We start from the raw sequence: 21,558 nt of genomic DNA, 5'->3' as shown, positions 1-21,558 counted from the left end.
GTTCAACGAATCTAGTTTCCGGAAGGCAACTAGAATAAAGACAGCTCACATTTTGTTTCTACTCTATTAATGCTGCCTCAATATAGATATCAAACTGATGATGGAAGTCAAAATAATGTTAGGCGTGAAAAGCAGTGCATTTGCTTCTCAATTTACCAAGTTGAATATTTTCACACTGTGCATCAAATATCACAGGCAAATATCAAGGCGGATCAATATAAGTAACCAAAGATTTGAAGAGCCATAAACTCCATTATGATAGAACTCTGTCAAATCATTTTCATAATTTATCAAATCAGAGTGCCAGATTTTGCAGCTTTCCTACACATTGCAAGAAATTTCTCTCATAAGATGCTGCTTAAGTTAAAGTAATTACTATTTAGTTCTACTGCATTGGTGTTTAAATTTTTGAAATTTTCATCCAACATGACATTAATGGTGGCAATAATAATCATAATTGTTGCTAACGTATTATAACATTTATTAAATGTTTTCTACTAGTATGTACCAGAAACTGTTCAAAGCACTTTGCATGTATTATCTGCCTAGGGACCACAAATAAATGGTGTTGCCAGGATTCAAAGCCAGGCAGTCTGCCTCGAGTCTGAAGTGTTCTCTATCATACTACCTCCATGGAGTGGTTTTCAATTGTCTTAGACAAATGGAGAAGTACCTGGGTGTGAGGGTGGGAGGAAGCATATGTGGCGGGGAGGCTGCGACTACTACTTCCTGCTTGAGGCATCCTCTATCCAACAACAGTTGGAAAGCCTGCCTGGGCTAGCTGAGCCTGTCCAGATTTCTAATACTGCTTCACAATTGTTGGGAGGAGAGTTTTCAGAATAGACTCTGAACCATCAAAGGTCATGAAGACAAGACTTTAAAAAAGGGGGGTTTTGTGATGGCTGCATTCTTAGGGACACAATGAAGGTATTTAACCATCTTGTTCCTTGGAACGCCAAGGACTTTCTCAGCTCTGCAAAGCTGGAAGATGTCATTCTATGTTGCTCCTCATGAACCTTGGTGCTCACTGATATTCAACCCATAATGAGGTGGAAAGCTAAACTTCAAAGGCATTTGCCAGGGTATGGAACCAAGTGAAATTCACACCAATCAGAAGGTCCACAAAATGGTGCTGCCTTTGAAACCTTCAGGTAGTTCTGGACCTAGCATATACAGTCAGATCCAGATTTTTAAGCTGATCCAATCATTTCACCTTTAAACCCTCAAATCAACTGGATGGGATCCATATGATATTGCAGTTCCAAAATCTGGGAGGGTCCATGAATCTAAAATGCTGCTTCTGAAAATGCCCTGGCATTGGGCTTTGCTAGTAACCTGAACTGAGGATATGAGTGGTAGTCTCAGCTTCTGAGTATGAAGAGATTTGGAAAGTAAATGTATTTGGGGGATTTTAACCACTTTTTTCTTAGGAAAACAAAGTAGGTTTCAGGAATGTAATGTCTTAAGTCAAACTATGGTTTTTTTCATTGACACTTACGATGCCTATAAATGATGTTTTATCAAATCGAAGAGTAACAAGCAAACACAAGTCATGGAATAAAACAGGCTGAACTCAACGTTTAACACTTGAATAGAACTGTATTCTTACTTGAGGCCCTTTTGCCTTTTATTTTCATGTTGTTTGGATTACAACTTATTGTCTTTAATATAGAGGTTCAGACAGACACCCCAGTCTATTTATGAAACCGAGAGGGACATACTGCCAATTTCTAGGTATCAGACTCAACAGATGCAACTCACTGTTCTTTGGTAGGATTTGAGAATCTAGGTTTTTCAGAAGCACCCTAGATTCTGATGCAAGGGGCTGTAGGGACCACCTCTTGAGAAACACAGTTTTATTCAATAAATTTAGAATCCGTTAGAGGAGAGCTAATGTTTAAATAGGAAGAGGTAAGACATCTGGGTTCCATTTAACATATCATAGAGACCACTAGGCCAGTCCCAATGGACAATGTTCGAAACTTCCATGTCAGAAAAAAACCTGCATGCAAATTTTTTTCAATTACAAATACAAATCAGCTGGGTGTTGAATAATGTATGACTTCCTGCAAAGCTGTATTGAAAACATCAAGCTGGCAGCCTGCACCATCCCAGCCCACGCACAGAAAGATGTCATGCATGGCCATCGGTCACTGTTTTGGAGATGATCGCCACATGCTATATTATCTGGCTTTCCACATTAGCAAGTAACACGACACACAATCGATATCACAGAGGCCACAACACAATTAAAGACAGAGAAGAAGCATCCATCGCTTGCTGGTACAGAAACCTGAAGGGAATAAGGTACTGTCCTCTAATTATGGCAGCCAATCATGGTTAGAAAGAAAGATAAATCTGATAGTTACTCCCTGACTGGAGGTCCTTTCAGACATAACTACTTCACTTTCCAATGAAGGTAGTAATTAATGATGGAACTTAAGAAATCAAAGTCGTAAGTATAGTTACAATGTACAAATCAATTGGAGAGAAGTAAACGGTTCCTTTGAGAGGAAGGTAAATACCTTCATAGGAGGTAGTGCACCGTGAGTATTTCATACACTGGGAGTTTTTGCCATGTTTTTGCATTTTCAGTTTCGTTCCATGGAACAAAATGGAGAATGTAGACAGAGTAGGAATTTGTTACCATGAATTTCATATGCTACCATCCCCAACACGATCCAAGTATTTCTGGTCCTGGTAATTCTGGCTCACCAGCTGAATGGAAACTGAATTTACGTTGTATTGGACCAAAACACAAAGAAATAACTCCTCAAACCAATGTGATATCTGATAGCCCAAGTCTGATGAACACTTTTTCTAATGATGTCCTCTTTACTGATGAGTTTTTTCACCATTAATTTTTATTCCCTTCAGATTTTGCTACTGTGCATTGCAGCATTTCACATTTTATTTTTCGAAAAAGCCCTAAACGCACCTCCTGTGTGTTCTGATTCCCAGGTGCCTTCACCAGGTAGGGGCTGCTGTGCTGAGGAAACTCTGCTCTCTGCTGGCCTCAGAGTAGATTCTAGTCTGTGAAACTTGTGAATTCTGTCTCTGACAAGAATAGCATTGCCCTTCTCCTCACGCTCTGCACCCTCTCTTGCATCAGCTCGCCCAAGGTCCTTCTTTTGGACTACATTTGCAATCTCAGCTACCAGGTCTGACTCTGCCTCTGCCTTCTCTGTAGGATTGTATTTATGCACATGAACAACATCTTCCCTTTCTCCTAGCAGCTTGGAAAGCAGTGAATAGAAATCACCTGTGAAAAAAAAGAGAAGAGATAAGGGGTGCAGGGTTGATAAAATTCCAAAATTTAGTGTCTTAAAAATAAGTAAAAGAGAAGGTTGCTCTCAAACTTTCAAGCATAAAGGGAAGAAAAGATGATTTTCCAGAAAATGAAAAAACAGTATGCTTCACATTTCATTTTATACACCACCTATTTCTTTCTGTTATCTCAGGAGCCAACCACACTGGAAAATTTCTATTAGCATTTTAGTAGAAACAAAATAACGCATATATGATTGTATAGTGCTTGAACTTTTCAATAAATGGTTTTCATAGTATAGTTGGGTTTGGATTGATTGGAGTCCATCGGATTTCTAAAAGAAAATATTATCAACAGCTATATCAGAAAACAGTTATCTTTACCTACAAAGTCTTTGAGGTTGTCTTTAAAATCCTATTAAAGTATAACCCACAAGAAATTAAATGTATATTTTTGAGCAGTTGTTATAAAACACAAAATATCTAACAGATATGAATCAGCTTGGCAATTGGAAAACCAAAGTTATGTTGTTATTATGTTAGCAGTGCTACTATAAGTAGCTCTATTATTGACTTTAAACAATAAGTGAACAAATTCCAGAAAAATAATTTTGTGAGAAAAGAATACTTTTTAAATCAGTTTCAGACAAAAGAGAAGATGTTAACAAACTAATATAATTGGAATGATTCCACACTAAAATGTATTCCATGTCTTCCAATGCTACGAAGTAAACTTGGATAGGGTAATCTACTTCCATAAAAATAAATTATTTATAAAAGATTATGACAGATATAAAACATGACCATGGAGAGTTCATGGAGCATTTTAATCCTCATCATTTACATGTATGGCTTCAAATCCAGTTACATCAGCTGCGTGAATGGGAAACATATGTGTGTTCTCAATAGAAACACAAATCTGCTTTCCTAAGCCAAACCCAAAGGTAACCCGTAGCTCCTCCTTTTCCTTACTCTAAGTCAGTGATGGTGAACCTTTTGAGCTCAGCGTGTCCGCATTTTGAAAAACCCTAACTTAACTCTGGTGCCGTGTCACATATAGAAATTTTTTGATATTTGCAACTATAGTAAGACAAAGACTTAAATTTTTGATATTTATTTTATATATTTAAATGCCATTTAACAAAGAAAAATCAACCAAAAAAAATGAGTTCGCGTGTCACCTCTGACACGCGTGTCATAGGTTCACCATCACTGCTCTAAGTCCTGCTAATAAAATTAGTAGACGATGGAGTCCTATTGCTTGTTTTAATTACATTTCCAACACCATCAGTAACACTTGTAAAATCTTTCTTATGATCATTAGGAAATGAAAATAACTGATTTAACCATGATACATTTCACTAAAGAATATGTTATTAAGAAACTGGTGCAAGGAGGATATGAAATCTTTCCAAAATGATGCTAAGAGACCCTGTCATGTTTACAAATATTCTTGGGTTAATGATTCAAAGTAGGTTTTCAATTCTTGCCCAGGAAAGCAGCTTATCCCAGGTGAAATCTTCAATCAGAAAATAATTACCCATTAATAGGGCCAATCTCGGTAGAATGAACAAAGCAAATTACAACTCAACCAAATCTGTTAGGCTACAGTGGCACTGTGCCTCATAAAAGAGAAATTAATCCATCACTACTAAATTCTCCTGCCCCAAACACTAAATATGAAGAGTTCAACATGCTGTTATACAGGGAAACATTTTACATAGAAAATAAAATACAGGATTATTTCAAGGACAGAGAAACAACATAATTTTAAAACTTGAATTAATGCCATTAGGCTAATATTGATGGAGGGACACAGACTCAGAACTATGCATACATTCAGGTTTGTCAGTAAAAATCTAAAACCTGTGGTAATATAGCAAATACAGAGCACTCAGTTGCTCTGAAATTATCACTTACTGTGATCACTGGATTGGGACAACAAAAATTAACAATGTAACAGGCTTGGCCCAGTCAGGTTGCATTGGTCTTGTGAGAACAGAGCTTCAGAGAGGCATCTGGATAAATAGCTGTTGCATGGGACAGAGACCACTAGGTGGCCACCTCTTACATTCTCAAACACAAACCAGAAAGGGTTCTTCCCCGCTTCTGGTGTACAAGATATATAAAATCTTGACATGTAACCACTTTTATGTGTCATACTATGATCCCGATTTAGGAACTATACCTAACCTTGAGTGTAATGGATGGAGTAGAATATAAATGAAGGAAGCTTTGTGGTCTCTACCACAACCTCATCTCTCAATATTCCTTTCTTCCCATACACAAAGGGCTTTCAGTTCCATCAACTCTCCTATGCTGTTTCTTCTTCCTGGGACATCCTCTCTCTAGTAACCAACTCTATGCTCAACCTTCAGAATATTAGTTGAGCATCACTTACATCCAGGAAACCTTCCTTGACAATCAAATAAGGGGTCTCTATTATGTGCACCTACAGTGCTCTGGTTCCCCCCTGTATTGTTGTTGCCCAATATCTGGTCTATATTTCACACCCGTGTTTGAATCCAACTCTGATGCTTAGTAGCTATTCTATGCCTTTAAGCAAGTTATTTAACCTTATAAAGATAATGACAACTATCTTTAAGAATTGTTTTGTAGATTTAAAGAAGATGTTAATGTAATATGCCCTGTCCAATGTGTATCATAAAACAGATCTACTAAATTGTAGCTATTATAATTACCAGTGAAAGATATAAACTGTAGTTGCAACATGCATCTGCTTCAATCTATTATTTACCTAAAATTAAGTAATTTGACTGTGTGGGGTTGGTATTTTGAAAACATGATTGTGGTGGTCAGGAAAAAGGAATGCAGCATGGTTCAAGAGAATCTAAAACACTACCAATTAAACTCCAGGTTTGTAAGCTGTATGCCTGCGATAATTTCTTCATGCCTCAAAAGGCATTTTTTCTGTTTAGTAAAGACCACACCCTATTCCTTACCATTAGCATGGAAATTCCTCTGGTTTACTTTTAGGAATATGGTGAGATCAAACTAAAAAATGAAAACATTGAAAAAACGGGCCCATGAGTTTGTTTTGTTTTAAATAAATGCTTTAAGATTACTGGATGAAAAAAATATGTATCACCACTTTTAGACACCATAAAATCTTACTTGTGGCAGACATTTTTAAAATGATCAAGAACTTCTTGGTAATCTTTCAGAATATAAACTCCCATTTCCCCACATATTATCACCAGTATTTCATTACCTAAAACAAGCAGCTCTTGTTACTGCTATTTGCTTTGTGACTTCTATGGGGCAAGGAGAGTACGTGCATGCTCACCAGCAGTTTAACCACTGACAAGTATGCCAACCAGCCAAACTGAGAGAAATATGAGGAATGAAAATATAAAAGCACTTCTTTTTAGATTTGAATGTTTTGCTTTTTGACCCAGTCATGGCTGGTTAAGGTCTATTTGGGTTATTGACTGTTTACTTATTACTAACCCACAACATTTGTCCTACTAGCCTTCAAGAAATAAAATGCATGACCATGATGACCCGCTTATGGATCAAAAATAAGGTGAACATATTTTCCTCTTACAGGAATCATCTGATTGAAAAACTATAAAATATTTTCTAAAAGGAGAAATTAGAAGATAATGGCTTTTGCAACTACCCCACAAACATGTCTGTATTGGAAAGCCCACCCAACCACGTGATAAATGATCATTCACATCTGCCTATTCTGTTATTAGGAAACTTAGCTTCCCAGAGCCTTGGGGGGTATTTAGAATGGTGTTTGATAGATGAGTTCAATAAATAAAGACTTTGAGCAGCTCATAAATCATAGCAAACCAATAAATTTTTAGTGAATGGGAATACAAACAAGAATTGTATCTTCCTTAAAACAGCAAAGTGGCATTGGGAGTGCTCAAAATTAGCTAAGGAGATGCTGCTAAAGTCATTTGTACTTTATTAAGAAAAGAAGGGAGTATCCTATTTTGAACAGAGTAAAGAAACATAAATTTTAGCTACTGAGCCTAGCCTTTGTTTCACTGTTCTCATAGTTTACCAACTATTACTTTAACAAGCTTTTACAGTAAACTATTGTCATCTTAACTTGCAGCCTTGTTCCCTTGACTTGATAAAACATGCCAATGATAATTCATTTTTGTGAGCATAAAATCACTGTGAAATTACTCTGTTTCACAGAAGAGGTCTGAAGACCTTTAACTATCTGGGGTCATGAAGTATTTTTCCTCTACAAATTGTATTTTTGTCATATTCTCCCTGCCTTGGGAATATAGTACCTCACGTTGACCTTTGAGTAGAAAGATTGATTGTATGCGGGCACAAAGACTACAATGAGAAGAGTTTGGAGCAAACTGAATAAAACATGTTAAAGGCCCTTTCTGCAGAAAAAGGAATGCTGTCCGGAGTGTAACGTACATTTACAAGGACACACTGGTTTTCTAGAATTTGACTTTCAATTCTGCCTTGAGTTTTTTTCAATACATTGAATCTTCCTAACACACTGACATAAATTTCAATCCTACAGCTATGCTCTGAATTTTAAAGGAGAGGAACACTCAAATTCAGAACTCTTAAATGCAGCTGGCGAGTCTTTTAGTTTCAGCCCATGTTCCTTGCCTAAATAATGTTGATACAGAGCTCATATATAAGAAAACCTAATGGAAAAAAAAACCATAAAGGGAATGTACAAAGCATGCTTTAGTTTTCTGAAAGTGCTAACCATTAACACAGAAGTGAGGGACAAGTGTGTGCGTGTCTGCTCTGGAAAACTTCAACATTGTCATCTTATTCTGTATAGTCTCTTAGGATTCATTTCCTCCACCCAGAATCACTGTCTAATTGGGTTTTATTGTTTAACTTATTGTACTTATTACATACATAATAATTCTTGAATTACAATGTTTTAAAAGATGAGGACATTTCAGTTTGTTTTGAATATTTGTTAGTGTTGTTTTGCAGGCAGGCAGGCAGGCAGGCATAATCAAGTCATTCACAGAAAAGCTTACCTCTAGGCAAATAGGCTATTTTCAAAACAGTCTGGACAGGGATATTATATAGCCATTAAAAAGTGTGCTTGCCAACCTGCTGCATGGGAGAAGACATTTGCTACTGACACATATAAAAGGAGTTAATATCCAAAATTTATAAAGAACTCATATGATTCAACACCAAGAAACAATCTAATTAAAAAATGGGAGGAGGACTTGAATAGACACTTCTACAAAGAGGACATACAGATGGCAGCAGACATATGAAAAGATGCTCAATGTCACTAATAAGGGAAATGCAAATTAAAACCTCAGTGAGATATCACCGTACACTGGTCAGAATGTCAGCAAGTATTGGTGAGGATGTGGAGAAAGGGAACCTTCATAAACTGTTGGTGGGAATACAGATTGGTGCAGCCACTATAGAAAAATAGTATGCAGGGTCCTCAAAAAAAAATTGCCTTATGACCCAGCAATTCTACTTCTGAGTATATATCTAAAGAAACCCAAAACACTAATTCGAAAAACTATATGCACCCCTATGTTCATTGCAGTGTCTTTTATAATAACCAAGGTATGGAAGCAACCAAGTGTCCATCAACAGATGAGTGAATAAAAAACTGTTGGTACATATATACAATGGAATATTACTTGACCATAAAAAAGAATGAAATCTTACCATTTGCAACAGCATGGATGGACCTAGAGGATATTGTGCTAAGTGAAATAAGTCAGTCAGAGGAAGACAATTATCATATGATTTCACTTACATGTGGAATCTAAAGAACAATATAAATGAACAAACAAAATAGATACAGACTCATGCATACAGAGAACAGATCGATGGTTACCAGAGGGGAGGGGGATTAGGGGACTGGATAAAAAGGTGAAGGGATTAAGAAGTAAAAATTGGTAGTTATAGAATAGTCATGGGGATATAAAGTACAGCATAGGAAATATAGACAATAATATTGTAATAACTATGCAAGGTGCCATGTGGTTACTGGAACTATAATGGGGAACATTTGTTAAGTATATGATTGTCTAACTAATATGCTGTACACCTGAAGCTAACACAAAATAATATTGAAGGTAAACTGTATTTGAAAATAAAAGTACTAAAAATTAATTTTAAAAATGTGCTTGCCAATAATTTTTACAGTAGGGGAAATAGTCAAGAAATAATACTGTTAAAAAGTTAAAAATATATGTATATACTTAAATACTGTTAAATAATGTGCATTTATGGATAATACATATTTTACACACATAAGTACATATATACCCTTATTTCTAGGAATTATGTATGATTTTTATTTGCTTCTTCATACTTTTCTGTAATTTCTGCAGAAATAATATTCTATAATGAATATTATTTTTAAAATCAGTCAAGCAGTATTTTTAAAATACTTAATTAAAGCCTCATTAAAATGTTTCCCATGTTGCATGATCCAGACATCCTGACAGGTACAGCTATATCATATAATGAGGTCTTACGGTGTCTTCACGATTACATCTTTTGAGACAGAGTCTGAGATACATTTGCCTTACCCCAATTTTGGTCTAGAAGGCGCAAGTAAGACAAGGATGCGGCAGAAAGCTAATGTGTTGTGAGCAAGCACAGGCTGAGCTACATGGATTTGCACAACTCAGATATTTCTTTCAAACTCTAATTTCCAATCAAGATTAATATTCTGTCAAACAATTAATAGCTAGCAATTTTAGTGATAAGAATTTCAAAGAAAATAAAATACTTAGATTGCTCCTGGGGAAACAGAGTATTAGAGATCAACCCGTGTTATTTAAATAGTTCGTTGGTTTACTTTGATTTTTTCCCCCCTCCATGTTAGAGGTACCTAAAAGTTCCTGCCAATTTGAGATACAGCTACATTTCTTGTTTTCAGCTTATGAAATATGAGTATTTCTCTTCTTAACTACCTTAATAAGGTTGTCCCTTCTTTCCAACATAATGTTTATTATATACCTTCACTTTTATTCCTCCTATCTGCTTTCCAATGTTTTAAAATACAAAGTATTTTTTTTTAAAAAAAATACTGTTTGTCTTATTCATGTAGAACTATGTCTAATACTAAGGCACTGACTGGTGGGCACAGTGCTTGCTTTGGAGTACATGCCCTCTGATGTCTCAGATCTTTTCCTTCCTGCCCCTCAACTGTTCCTTTTCCAATGGGGGTTTGACATCTTCTGTGTAACCAACATAGATGCTGTTTGTTTAGCTTGCGGCTAAGACAACTGAAATAATTCAGGGCTTTTATTTATTGGGAATTTAAAATATTTAAAGAATCAGTACAACCTGGAAGAGTACTTAGAACATACATTATTTTGGCCTGAACACCAAAAAAAGGCAAAGGGTTAAGCTTGAGGGCTTACTTTAAAAATCCACATACATGGCATAATTTATATGAATAATTAGAACCTTTCTATTAGCTACTTGATCAATTTAACTCCTGAGGGAATGAATGCAAATAGACATTTGTGCAAACAAACATCTCCGGGAAGCATTGGGTACTCTCTTGATAACAAGTAGATTTGCCCTGTGTATTGCAAGGAGATAGACTGACCTCATTAGACTATGGACTATGGTGTACAAATACATACCTGGTATATTTCTGTATTTCTCTTTCAATTCTAGACCAGTGGTCCCTAAAGACCAGTAGAATAATACACAGGCTACACGGGTCACTGAAATGACTTTTGGTGAGATACTTGTTTTCACAAAATCTAAAAGGTGACATTCTGAGGGACCCACTAATTTCAATATATGAATACCACAGCCTGTTTTCTTCAGTATGAAAACTGAGTTGGAATTCTGTTTTCTTATTTCCCAAGTGAAATCACTTCATAGAATTTTTATTCATAAATAGAAACAGTTACCACAGGAAAACAATTTCTTATGTGTTCATACAGTTCTTTTCTGGAACCAATAAGACACGGGTATATTTAAACTTCTGAATACTATATATGTGCTATCAAACACAAAAGGGTAAATAAATGAATGGCAAAGTATAAAAATGTTTTAAAGGATTTGGTTTGCAGGCATATATGATACTCCATAAATCCTGTTCTTTAGAAAGATCAGATTAAATCTAATAATTCACGCTCCTTTAGCAGACCTCTGTTTTCTAATATTTCAGAGGTTTAATGTTCCCCTTGATCAACTCAACTAATTTCAGAAAGAAAACATAGTCCAGCCTCAATGTCCATAGGAATTTACTATTTTATAGGCTGTATCTTCTAAATGGTAGCCCCATTACAAACAGTAACACATGTGATGGTGTTTGGAAATGTATTCTAAGATGACTCCAGTTATTTCAAAAGCATACATTTCAAACATGTGCAGTGCCAAAATAATTCCTTTTAAGTCTGATTAAACCTCAGTACAAATATAGTTAATACTGTTAATTCTACTTTACTTGGGCTGCAATTACTGATTTCCTTACAAATATATACAGAGTTGATAAATTTAGCTATTTAAAATTGTACTCAATAGTTTAGTATAAGCCTATATAATAAAAGGCTAATATGCAAATCGACTGAATGGTGGGACAACCGGTTGTTATGAGGCGTACTGACCACCAGAGGGCAGATGCTCAACACAAGAGCTGCCCCCTGGTGGCCAGTGTGCTTCCACAGGGGGAGCAATACTCAGGCAGAAGCCAGGGAGCGGGCCTAAGCCGTCAGTTGGACATCTCCCGAGGGTTCCTGGACTGTGAGAGGGTGCAGGCCAGGCTGAGGAGTCCCTCCCACTCAGTGCACCAATTTTGTGCACCGGGCCTCTAGTTTAGTATAAACTACTATAAAATCATCTCTTTTTTGATTCGACATAAAAATAGAAACAATTTTGAGATAGTTAAGATTTGGAAATAGAGCTAAGTTGTATTTTTAAGGCCACTTGTTAGAATGAGATGTTACTGAATATATTCCACATAATTTAAAAACTTTTATATTTATAATTTACCTATACCCCTTTCAAAGTGCATTTTTTTTCATTTGTAAAGTCTGGATTCTTTAATTTTGCAAATACTACTAGTGCAGGAGTGATAGTTTTTATTTAATAGAATACATTTTGAGAAATTCCAATAGTGGTTTACAAAATCCAAAGAGCAGAGATTTCTAAATGTTGATAATAGAAAAATCCTATCTATTTGCTGTACACTTTATGTTGCCATTGGAACTGTTTGTATTAACATTAAACTAATGTTTTAAAATACATAATATCTAGGCCCCAAACAACTTGATAACATTCTTCAACACCTAACACAAAGTACTAACTTCCAAACAACTGGCAATAAGCCAAGATTCCGGAGGGCAATTTCTCAGTGCCAGCATACTAGTATGCAGTATTTGACATACAAGCATCAAGTATTCCACTTCAAATAAATAGAACCCAGGAAAAATGATGCCTTAACTCATCAGAGGGCAACTTAACACAAAATTACAAATGCATAAAACAAGAATCCCTCCCACCTTACTGAAGGCAGAGAAGAATGACTTTAGAGAGTTAAGAGGTGGATTTAAGTCTTAATTTCTTTTTTCTTGGACCTCAAATACAGTTAATGAACACATCATACTAAGTACATAGAAATTTAAATGGTAAAAGTTATTAGATTTCAAAAGCAGACCTCTAATTGTTTCTAATGATTATATTTGCACTACATATTAAAGTTACAATATTAAATAAATGAAAACAGAGAAAAATCTAATGGGACTAAATTCACTAGTGAATTTTACTTTCCATGCAACCAGTAAGTGCAACAATTGACCATTTTCTCATAAATTATACATTACATGAAAACCAATATATAATACTGGAGGCTGTTAAAGATGTAAAGTATTTCAATAACTTTAAAATGTGGTTGCCTATTTGGATAATGAACATTTTTATAGGCCTAGCTACAGAAATAAGCATACATACCCTGTTCTAACACTTCTTCTTGTTTTGGCTGCTGAAGTGAAGAAGTCTTATCTTTGTTCTCTGTTTCTGTAAAGGAACAAAGAAGCTCAGCATAAATTTGTAGGATATATTATATGCTCTAAGTAGTTTATTGGAAATATGCCACCAACATAAAAATATTATTCAGAGTCTTGTGTTTCATTAAAGCAAAAGTATTATATATTTACATGTAGAAGTGCTCTAATTCACACAGAAAAACTAGGGTAACCACCAATAACTTAATAACTACATCTACTACCCTTTCAGCAACATATACATGATACAGAATTTTATACATGCAATAATAAAACTGCCCATATTTCTTTTTTTTTAATTGAATTTTATAATATTTTAAGGGTATTTTAAGATTTTAAGGCACATTCTTTAAATATATCAAGGATCTTAATAAATGACCTGATTGCTATGTTAACTTCTTTCATAAATTTCCACCAGAAATTGTAAGTTTCTCTGGTATTTTAAGAACAAACCTGCAAAACTCAGTAAAGTCTCAGCATATTGCATTTAATAAAACAGGGTGTGGGTTTTGAAATTTTAATCTAAAAAATGACCATCAATATGACTGTTTTACAACAATTCTGAGAATGAGACCAAAAAGGCCAAGACTAGTAATGCTTCATAAATCAAGAATTGTTCTGTGCTTGACAAGGCCATTAAACAGATGATTGAGGGTATGACTGGAAACGATAACCATTTTCATTGGCAAACTCTAGCATTCTGTAGAACATGGTATATAAATTCATAAATTGCATAAGTCATTACTGGCTCTGGGTGGAATGAAGTGGGGAAACTAGAAAATACAATTTAAGTAAAGAAAAATCTAAATTAATGGAATCAATCCCCAAACTAGTATCTTGCATCACTAGTTGAGATTTTCTACTTTAACTGTTTGGATGGGGGCATGTCAGGAGGGAAGGAAGAATGTAGAAGAAGGAAAAGAGGAAGTCAGATTATGGGAGCACATGTGATTGGCAGAGAAAAATGATTTTTAAAAATTAATCATCTAGTCAAATGAAACACATAAGGCAACAGAAAATACAAAACCATATGTTACTTTAAATGACACCGATCTTACCTTTGTGATGTCCATGCATCATAACCATATCAGACTTCACAGGAATTGGAATATTGGCCTCTGGTGGTATGTTTCTGAACATATCTGGAGCTACATTCTGTGTACAGGTCATGAAGGAAACTGCATGCTTGGCTTCCATGTAATACATAATGTATAAGTTGCACATTTCATCATTAGATGTGCCACTGCAGGCAGGAAAAACAGACACAACAAATCAGCCAGTCACATAAAACACATCCTAATGCAAGAAAAATGCAACCAGTAAATCTGCCAGAAATGGATTCAAAAGTGAAAATATTGTGCATTTATTTTATGGCTTTCATTAAACCCCATCACAGTTTTCAGCACCAAAAGCACATTGTCAAAGGCAGAGTTCCACTTAACAATGGAGTACCCATTTGCCGTCACTCCATGGATATCACCCAATACCGCAGATGGAAATAGCATTGAAGTAGCAGTGAGATAACTGTCTTTCCTCTTCTAAAGCCTTTTATTCTTTAGTCTTTCTTCCATTTGCTAAAAATTCGGATTGGGCAAAGTACTTCACTCATGGAAAAAATCTTAATTATTTACTACGTAACAGTAAAATTCAGAACACTTAAGGCAGAAATGTCATGTACTATTTACAATTCTTTAAAAATGACTTTTTCCATTTAACCCTGAGAGTCCGGGAAGTTGTTTTTGCTTACTGCCTCCTCTCTTGTGGTCAGGTGAAATCACGAATCATATATTGACACTAAGACATCATAATTGTGTCCCTGATATCTGATGTGGCACCCTGGCGTCGACAGCAGAGAAAAATGGGGCCTTGTATGATAGAAAAGGAGATCAGCCCTAATCTCTTCTAAGGCTCAGACCTGAGCGGGATCTGCTGTGCAACTGAGTGATTCACTGTTAAAAACAGATGTTGCAACAGGGAGATGGACATTTCCAAGAAGAAGCTCCCAGGAATATAAATAATGCCTAGTGATTTAGAAAACATGTATTTTTTCTTCCTTGGCTCACATGGGTTACTATGTATTTCTTTCTCTTCACTATTATTAGGAAAGAATTATTTACACCACCACAAAACTCGTATATACCAAGGTAGGCTGGGCACAGGAATAGTCCATGAACTCGGACACTGTTTAGCAAGCCGATGCTAATAAACGAGTTACACGGTGGACTGTTTGCCGGGCAGAAATGCGTCACTGTTGATTTTTCCAGCCATGTCATGCAGCACTCACTTCCTCTCCATAGCAACAGTAATGACATCAGCAAGGGGAAGAAAAAAAGAAAAATCTTTTCCAAACAGGGATGTGGTTTCTCTCAGCTCTGAAAATTGAGAGCCCCTGAAAGGCCACAGGCATGCGCCCCTGCCCTTGGGAAGCTCTGTTGATGCTTTAAAAATAATTCGGCTTTTCACTCTCTGAATCTGATACCTGTAAATGTACTTGTCCCTCCTGTGGAATGTAAGCAAATGTTGAAGTGCAACCCCAAACAAACACCTGTTCCCCACACATATCTTTAGGTGTCAAAACACCATTCCTAAGAGTTACATTTTAACAGCCTTGGAGGTGGTTAGAAAATTATGTGCTATACAAGGAATAGCTGGTGCTAAAGTAATAAATCAGAGCCTCCCACCATAGTGCCCTCCCTCCCCTGTTCAAAATGAGGAAAAATGTGCAGATCAAAAGAGAGAAATGATGAAAAAGGATTTTAAATTGTGGTTCCTGCTTAGAAAACCTGGAATCATCTAGCAGACAAACAAAGCAAAATAATCATATAAACTTCTCTAATTAATGAAAGAAAAAAATTAATCACTATATAATAATAAATAAATTGCAGTTGATCTATGGACAGATCCATCCATATTTTTTCTGCTTGGGAACACCAGGCCCATGTTCACTCTAAACATGTACCTAGTGATACAGCCTGATCTACTCACCAAAGTAGTTCATTTGAAGTACTGATTCTGATTCAAAATTGAGTTGATCAAAGAATTTAAAAATCTTTGCTATTACAAAGAAAATTTCATTAAACAACTGAAAAGAAAGTATTATTTTATTCCTTTCTATCTGTAATTAAACTTTTAGTCAAGCTAAAACTGAGCTCTTATCTGAAACTATTATACCCTAAACATGTGTGGATTCCAATAATTTTTAATGCTAGAGTTTGCCTATTTTATTTCACATTCATTCTTCTTTCACTCAAAAAAAGACAGCAAACCCCAAAACTGACTTTAGCCAGAGAAATTGCTTTCAGTATTCCTAAGGGAGAATTTGAACTCCAGCCCTTACTTTCCATAGAGAACAATTCTGTAATTCAACTCTGTGAATCTGAGTAACTATTAACATGAGGAAATATGGAGGGAGAGGGTGTTCACACATCTGCCCTGACTCCACTGAACGGCCTTTTAAACATTCCCGAACGCTAGAGTGATTCTCTAAATGATTGCGGGCATCACCTAGATTCCAGAGTTACAGTGTGCATTCCTTCCACCTTCTTGCATAATAGAGTGCTTTGGGGATGACTACTTCTTTATGCCAGCTAGCTTTAAATCTGACAAAGGGTGACGAGCCTGGAAATTGTAAGCCTTCAGTATATATTTGTTAAATGAAGAAAGAATGAACAATCTATCTTAATAAATGTTTACAAATTACTATGGCATAAACTGTTAGCTCTGATATAGTATACCATATTGCCAAGTCAGGTCAATTTTGCAAACTCAATTGGTCTATGACATTTTTGAAAAATCTATCTATCTATCTATCTATCTATCTATCTATCTATCTATCTATCATCTAGCTATCATCTATCTAGTATCTAACTGACTGATCTATCCATCCAGGTTCTATGAGAGTTTCTATAAAAAGTAATTATTTCACATTATAATGATATATAATAGATATTTAAGAAAGTACCAAGTATTCTGAAATGCACCATTTAAAAACTCCCAGATATTATTGTACATATACCTTGACTATGTCTCAGACAGTGATACTCTTCTTTGATGATTCACCCATTCCTAGCCCCTGTCCCTTATACTCAACAGATGTGAGGCTTAAAAATAACCAACGATGGGTACTACTAATTTTGGAAAAAAATTGGAACATTTTAAAGAAGCTATTTTACAAAAATTTTAATTGTTTCCTAAGATGTTTCATGATGGCTTTAAACTTATACATTAAGGAGTTATTGATCATATAACTCTATCTTTGCATATAGTGCATTTTTAAATGACTAAAGTGTTGTGCTTGGTATCTGTGCATATTCATTAGACATTCTTATATGTACATGAATAATATGACTAACAAAACTGACCAATTCTCAAGAACTAATTTTAAATTTTAGCATATAAACTTTTAGGCAAATTAGCTCACTTAGTTACCTTAATTGGCTGACAATTAAATTCTTTTTTTTTTCTTGCTTAAACTTGACTAAACATTCAAAATAAATTTAGGTGTTAGGTTAAATATAAAATATGTAATGCACTCAGCTATAGAATATTGTTTCCTCATAGGTTAATTAATACTATGTTGTCAGTTTATACATTGGGACAATTTTGTCTAAGAGATACTTTTCATATTTACTACTTTAAAAGAAATATAATATATCTGGATTAAAAATGTTACCATTAAGTATACTTATTGATCTGTGTTGTTTTAAACCCACCTATTTTTAAATGGTTTTATTTTGAGATAAATCTCAGGAATGGGAAAATCAGGCCTTATTTTTTAAAGTGTTGTTTTTTGTTTGTCTGTTTGTTTTTAGTTAACTATGATTGTTCTAACTAAGCAACATTTCCCCAGTCCTAAAATTTCCAGTTGAGAATAGCTTGGATTGGGTGGAAGAATCACTCAACTGAAAATCTTCCTAGTAGGCCACTGATGATACAGTTTTCCTTTAAAACCTAGTTTCCAGATGGCTGCAGCATAAGGGTAACACCTGAAGGTGATACTTCGCCCAGTGCATGGAGTATCTACGGACCCCAGTCTACCTTTGGATACGTGGTATTTGTACGAAGTTGGCTTCATGTTCGGGACCCTAACACATGGGTTGGGGGTAGATGGGAAAGGAAAAGAGGGAGAGGAGAATTACAGAGTACCATTTAATTTACTAGATATCATAAAATACTAGTTTTCCTTTTTTTACTGGTTATATTCTCACAGTGATTCTATAGTAGCCTATGGAAGTGGTATCCCTTACTTTTACACAACAGACACTGCTGCTATTACCTTTCTAACACTAAAAAGCATACCAAGTGCTACAGGAACGTTGGGCATTATGATGAGAATTTTATTCATATGTATATTTATTCAAACCTGTCTTGCTAGTTTATCATTCCATTGGAAGAGAATTGCTTCTTTAATATAAATTAAATATGGACTTGCTCAATAACTTAATTTCCTATAATTTCTTTGTTCCATTTATCTTACGAAATGGCATTTCCTTTGGGCCACATGATATTTACAAAAAGATAGATTAGTACGGTCATTTTAGGATATTATTTTAAAGCAAAATGCACATTATAAAAAGGGCAGAATTATTCTTAACTCACGAAACTGTGAGAGGCCTCCAGAGATCACTTCGTCCTCTCATCGTGGTACTATCACAAGGCATTAATTTCTGTGGTTAATATTGCCTCACCGAGGATAAGCAAAGGATAGAATCTGACCAAAGCTACAAGATCCCCACCCCACCCGCAAAACATTCTACTAATTCCACACTTAAACTTGCAAACTAACACACAGAATGTGTTGAATGGGTTATTTTTACTACTTGGCGTACTATTACAAAGGTTGATAAAATAACCAATGGCATTGAAGTAAAGTTCCTGGGTCTCTATATTAACATAAATCAGAGAACAACTGATCAATATCCTCTGAATCATATTACTTCACATATTTGAAGATTGTTAAGAAGTGAATTGTCAGACTCCTTACATCTAATTATGTCTACTCTGTCAACCCTTTTCTTACCATTGCCATTTCATGTAATTCAATCGTTTTATTGCTTTCCTCAAGTTCCTTTCCCAAATTCATCAAATTTATGCAAAAGTAAAGGTGTTGGAAGCTCCTTGTTTAATATATAAATTAATAATTTAAAAAATTTATTTTTAGCCCTAAAATTGGTGTTTATTGATATAAAATCTCCTTTAGAGTAACCAAAAAAAAAAAAAAAATCCTACTCCACCATCTCAGGTGTCTTTTTCTTTTACGTGTATCAGTACTCTTTTCTTTTCCCCTGACCACCGACACATAGTACTGTCAAGAGGATCATCGCCAGTGCTTCTCATGCTTGTTTTCAGATGTCTACTTTCTCCAAGTTCTCACTGATCCAAAGATAAATGCTTTAATTCCTGCTTCCAGGTGGCATCAATAAATATTTTAGAACTTAGTTTAACATGGAAGGGGGGCTCCTTGTTTTTTTTAACAAAAAATATGATAAGGGCCTTTAACCTTTATTTTTAATTTTGGCAAAATTTTTTGAAAGAGTTCACAGTGCCTTGAAATTTTACTTAGTGTTATAAAATACTAGAGGCCCAGTGCATGAAAATTCATGCATTGGTGGGGCGTCCCTCAGCCCAGCCTGCCCCCTCTCACAGTCCGGAAGCCCTCAGGGGCAGGAGGTGACCCGACGATCAGGGGAAGGCGATGCCCCCATCACACCTCTGCTGCTGCCACTGCTGGCAGCGCAAGCCCCGGCCAGCCCTGGTTACCTGAGCCTCAGGCTGCTGCCATCCGAGGCTTGCCTGCACCTTGGGCCAGCCCTGGGTGGCTGCGGGGACTGGGGGTCTCCGGAAGCAGGTACACAGAGCGGCCAGGCCCACCTGGGGGTAGGCCTGGCCTTGCCATGCACCTGCCGCCCTAGCGGGGCTGAGAGGACTGGGCACCACCATCTTGTGGCTGTGGGTGCCACCATCTTTGAGGGCATGGCAGTCAATTAGCATATTTTCTCCTTATTAGATAGGATACTTATTTCAAGGAGGCTCAATATTTTGAAAATTATTTGAAGTCTGACATTCTCTTTTGCAAAGTGCTGAATATTATTACTCTCATTTGGTACAATAAACTGGAAACATTAAATATATGAAAGTTTTAACAGGTAGAAAAAAATCATGGTTGTGAGTAATTGGTATGCACTAACCAAGCGCAGAAACCATATATTTGCCTAAGTTTGAACACAGGGCAAAATGACACTTGAGGAAGCAAAAGTTCATAATCATTATATTTTTCTTTAAGATGAGTAATATAAACTCTTGTGGTAACCATAATAATATAGAGGCATGATACTGGAGGTCTTGAATAAGCAGGAAGAAATGAAGCATAAAAAGACCAACCATGTTTTAGAGTTTATCCAAATCCATCAGTTCTAGAATGATATAATGCTATAGTTTGTTGTAGTTGTTTATGATAAAAAATAACGCAATTCACTCACAAAGATAATTGTCACCTATAATCATGCCTTGTCCCAATAAAAGCTTTTTTAAACAGTGAAATATGCAGAATCATACCCAATGTGTGTGGCTTCTGTCCTTCCTTCACCAGTGAATACACATCTTGCTGCTAATATGTCACCGAAACTAACATCTACTGGGTGCTCCACAGGGTAGAAAGCCTGCCAAGAATCAAACATGAAGATTCATTAAAATTACCAATAAAGTCCAGAAACACTTGCTTTAATAACATGAGACCTGGAGCACCCTGGGCAGAAAGTATGAAGAGACACACCTCCACCCCTCCCCCACCCCACCACCCTACCACCAGCACCACCATGCTTAGAAATATTAAGAGAACTGATAAGAAAACCACCACCAAGTTCAAAGTTGTATAAAATTAAGTTATACACAGTAAAGGTAGATTTAGAGATGTTTAGCGTCTAGAGAAATTCACAAGAGTCCTATGAGAGCTTTTAAAATTGCAATCTGCTGCTTACTATTTTTTTAAAATTAAACTAGATTCTACACACCTGTGGCAGTTGGGGGCTCTGGCGTCCAACCAGTGCCCACTGTCCATTTCTTACTCTGTATCCACTTACTACCTTACCTGAAATGAACACAAATTATAATTATATAATACAATAAGGTATTAGAAAAATAAATCATCATTTGTTTTCTTAACTCAAAATAAAATCTAGATATTTTCAGAACCTCAAATGCAAGGTGTTTTAATGAAAATAAAATGATGAAAAATCATACAGGATTTCAAAATATTGAGCAAAATCGCTTTCACTGGAACAGATTTAATGTCAATTTGCATTTTATATTTTTAGCA

General features: G+C 35.8%; 1 protein-coding gene across 1 annotated transcript in view; it reads right to left on the bottom strand.

Moving 5' to 3' along the window:
* PAM (peptidylglycine alpha-amidating monooxygenase) overlaps positions 1-21,558 on the bottom strand; it is a 272,140-nt gene that overhangs the window by 40,030 nt on the left and 210,552 nt on the right. Inside the window, exons 12-16 of the mRNA XM_081089059.1 lie at positions 21,254-21,330; positions 20,799-20,902; positions 14,303-14,487; positions 13,192-13,257; positions 2,939-3,262 (exon numbers count right to left, since the gene is read on the bottom strand). Coding sequence (XP_080945185.1) covers positions 2,939-3,262; positions 13,192-13,257; positions 14,303-14,487; positions 20,799-20,902; positions 21,254-21,330 — 756 coding nt within the window. The remainder of the gene's footprint in view (positions 1-2,938; positions 3,263-13,191; positions 13,258-14,302; positions 14,488-20,798; positions 20,903-21,253; positions 21,331-21,558) is intronic.

This window comes from Myotis nattereri (assembly GCF_964212035.1).
Source record: "Myotis nattereri genome assembly, chromosome: 4".
In the NCBI taxonomy this organism is placed as follows: Eukaryota; Metazoa; Chordata; class Mammalia; order Chiroptera; family Vespertilionidae; genus Myotis; species Myotis nattereri.
Note: the sequence above shows the minus strand (reverse complement) of the source record. Positions and strands in the feature narration are given on the sequence as shown.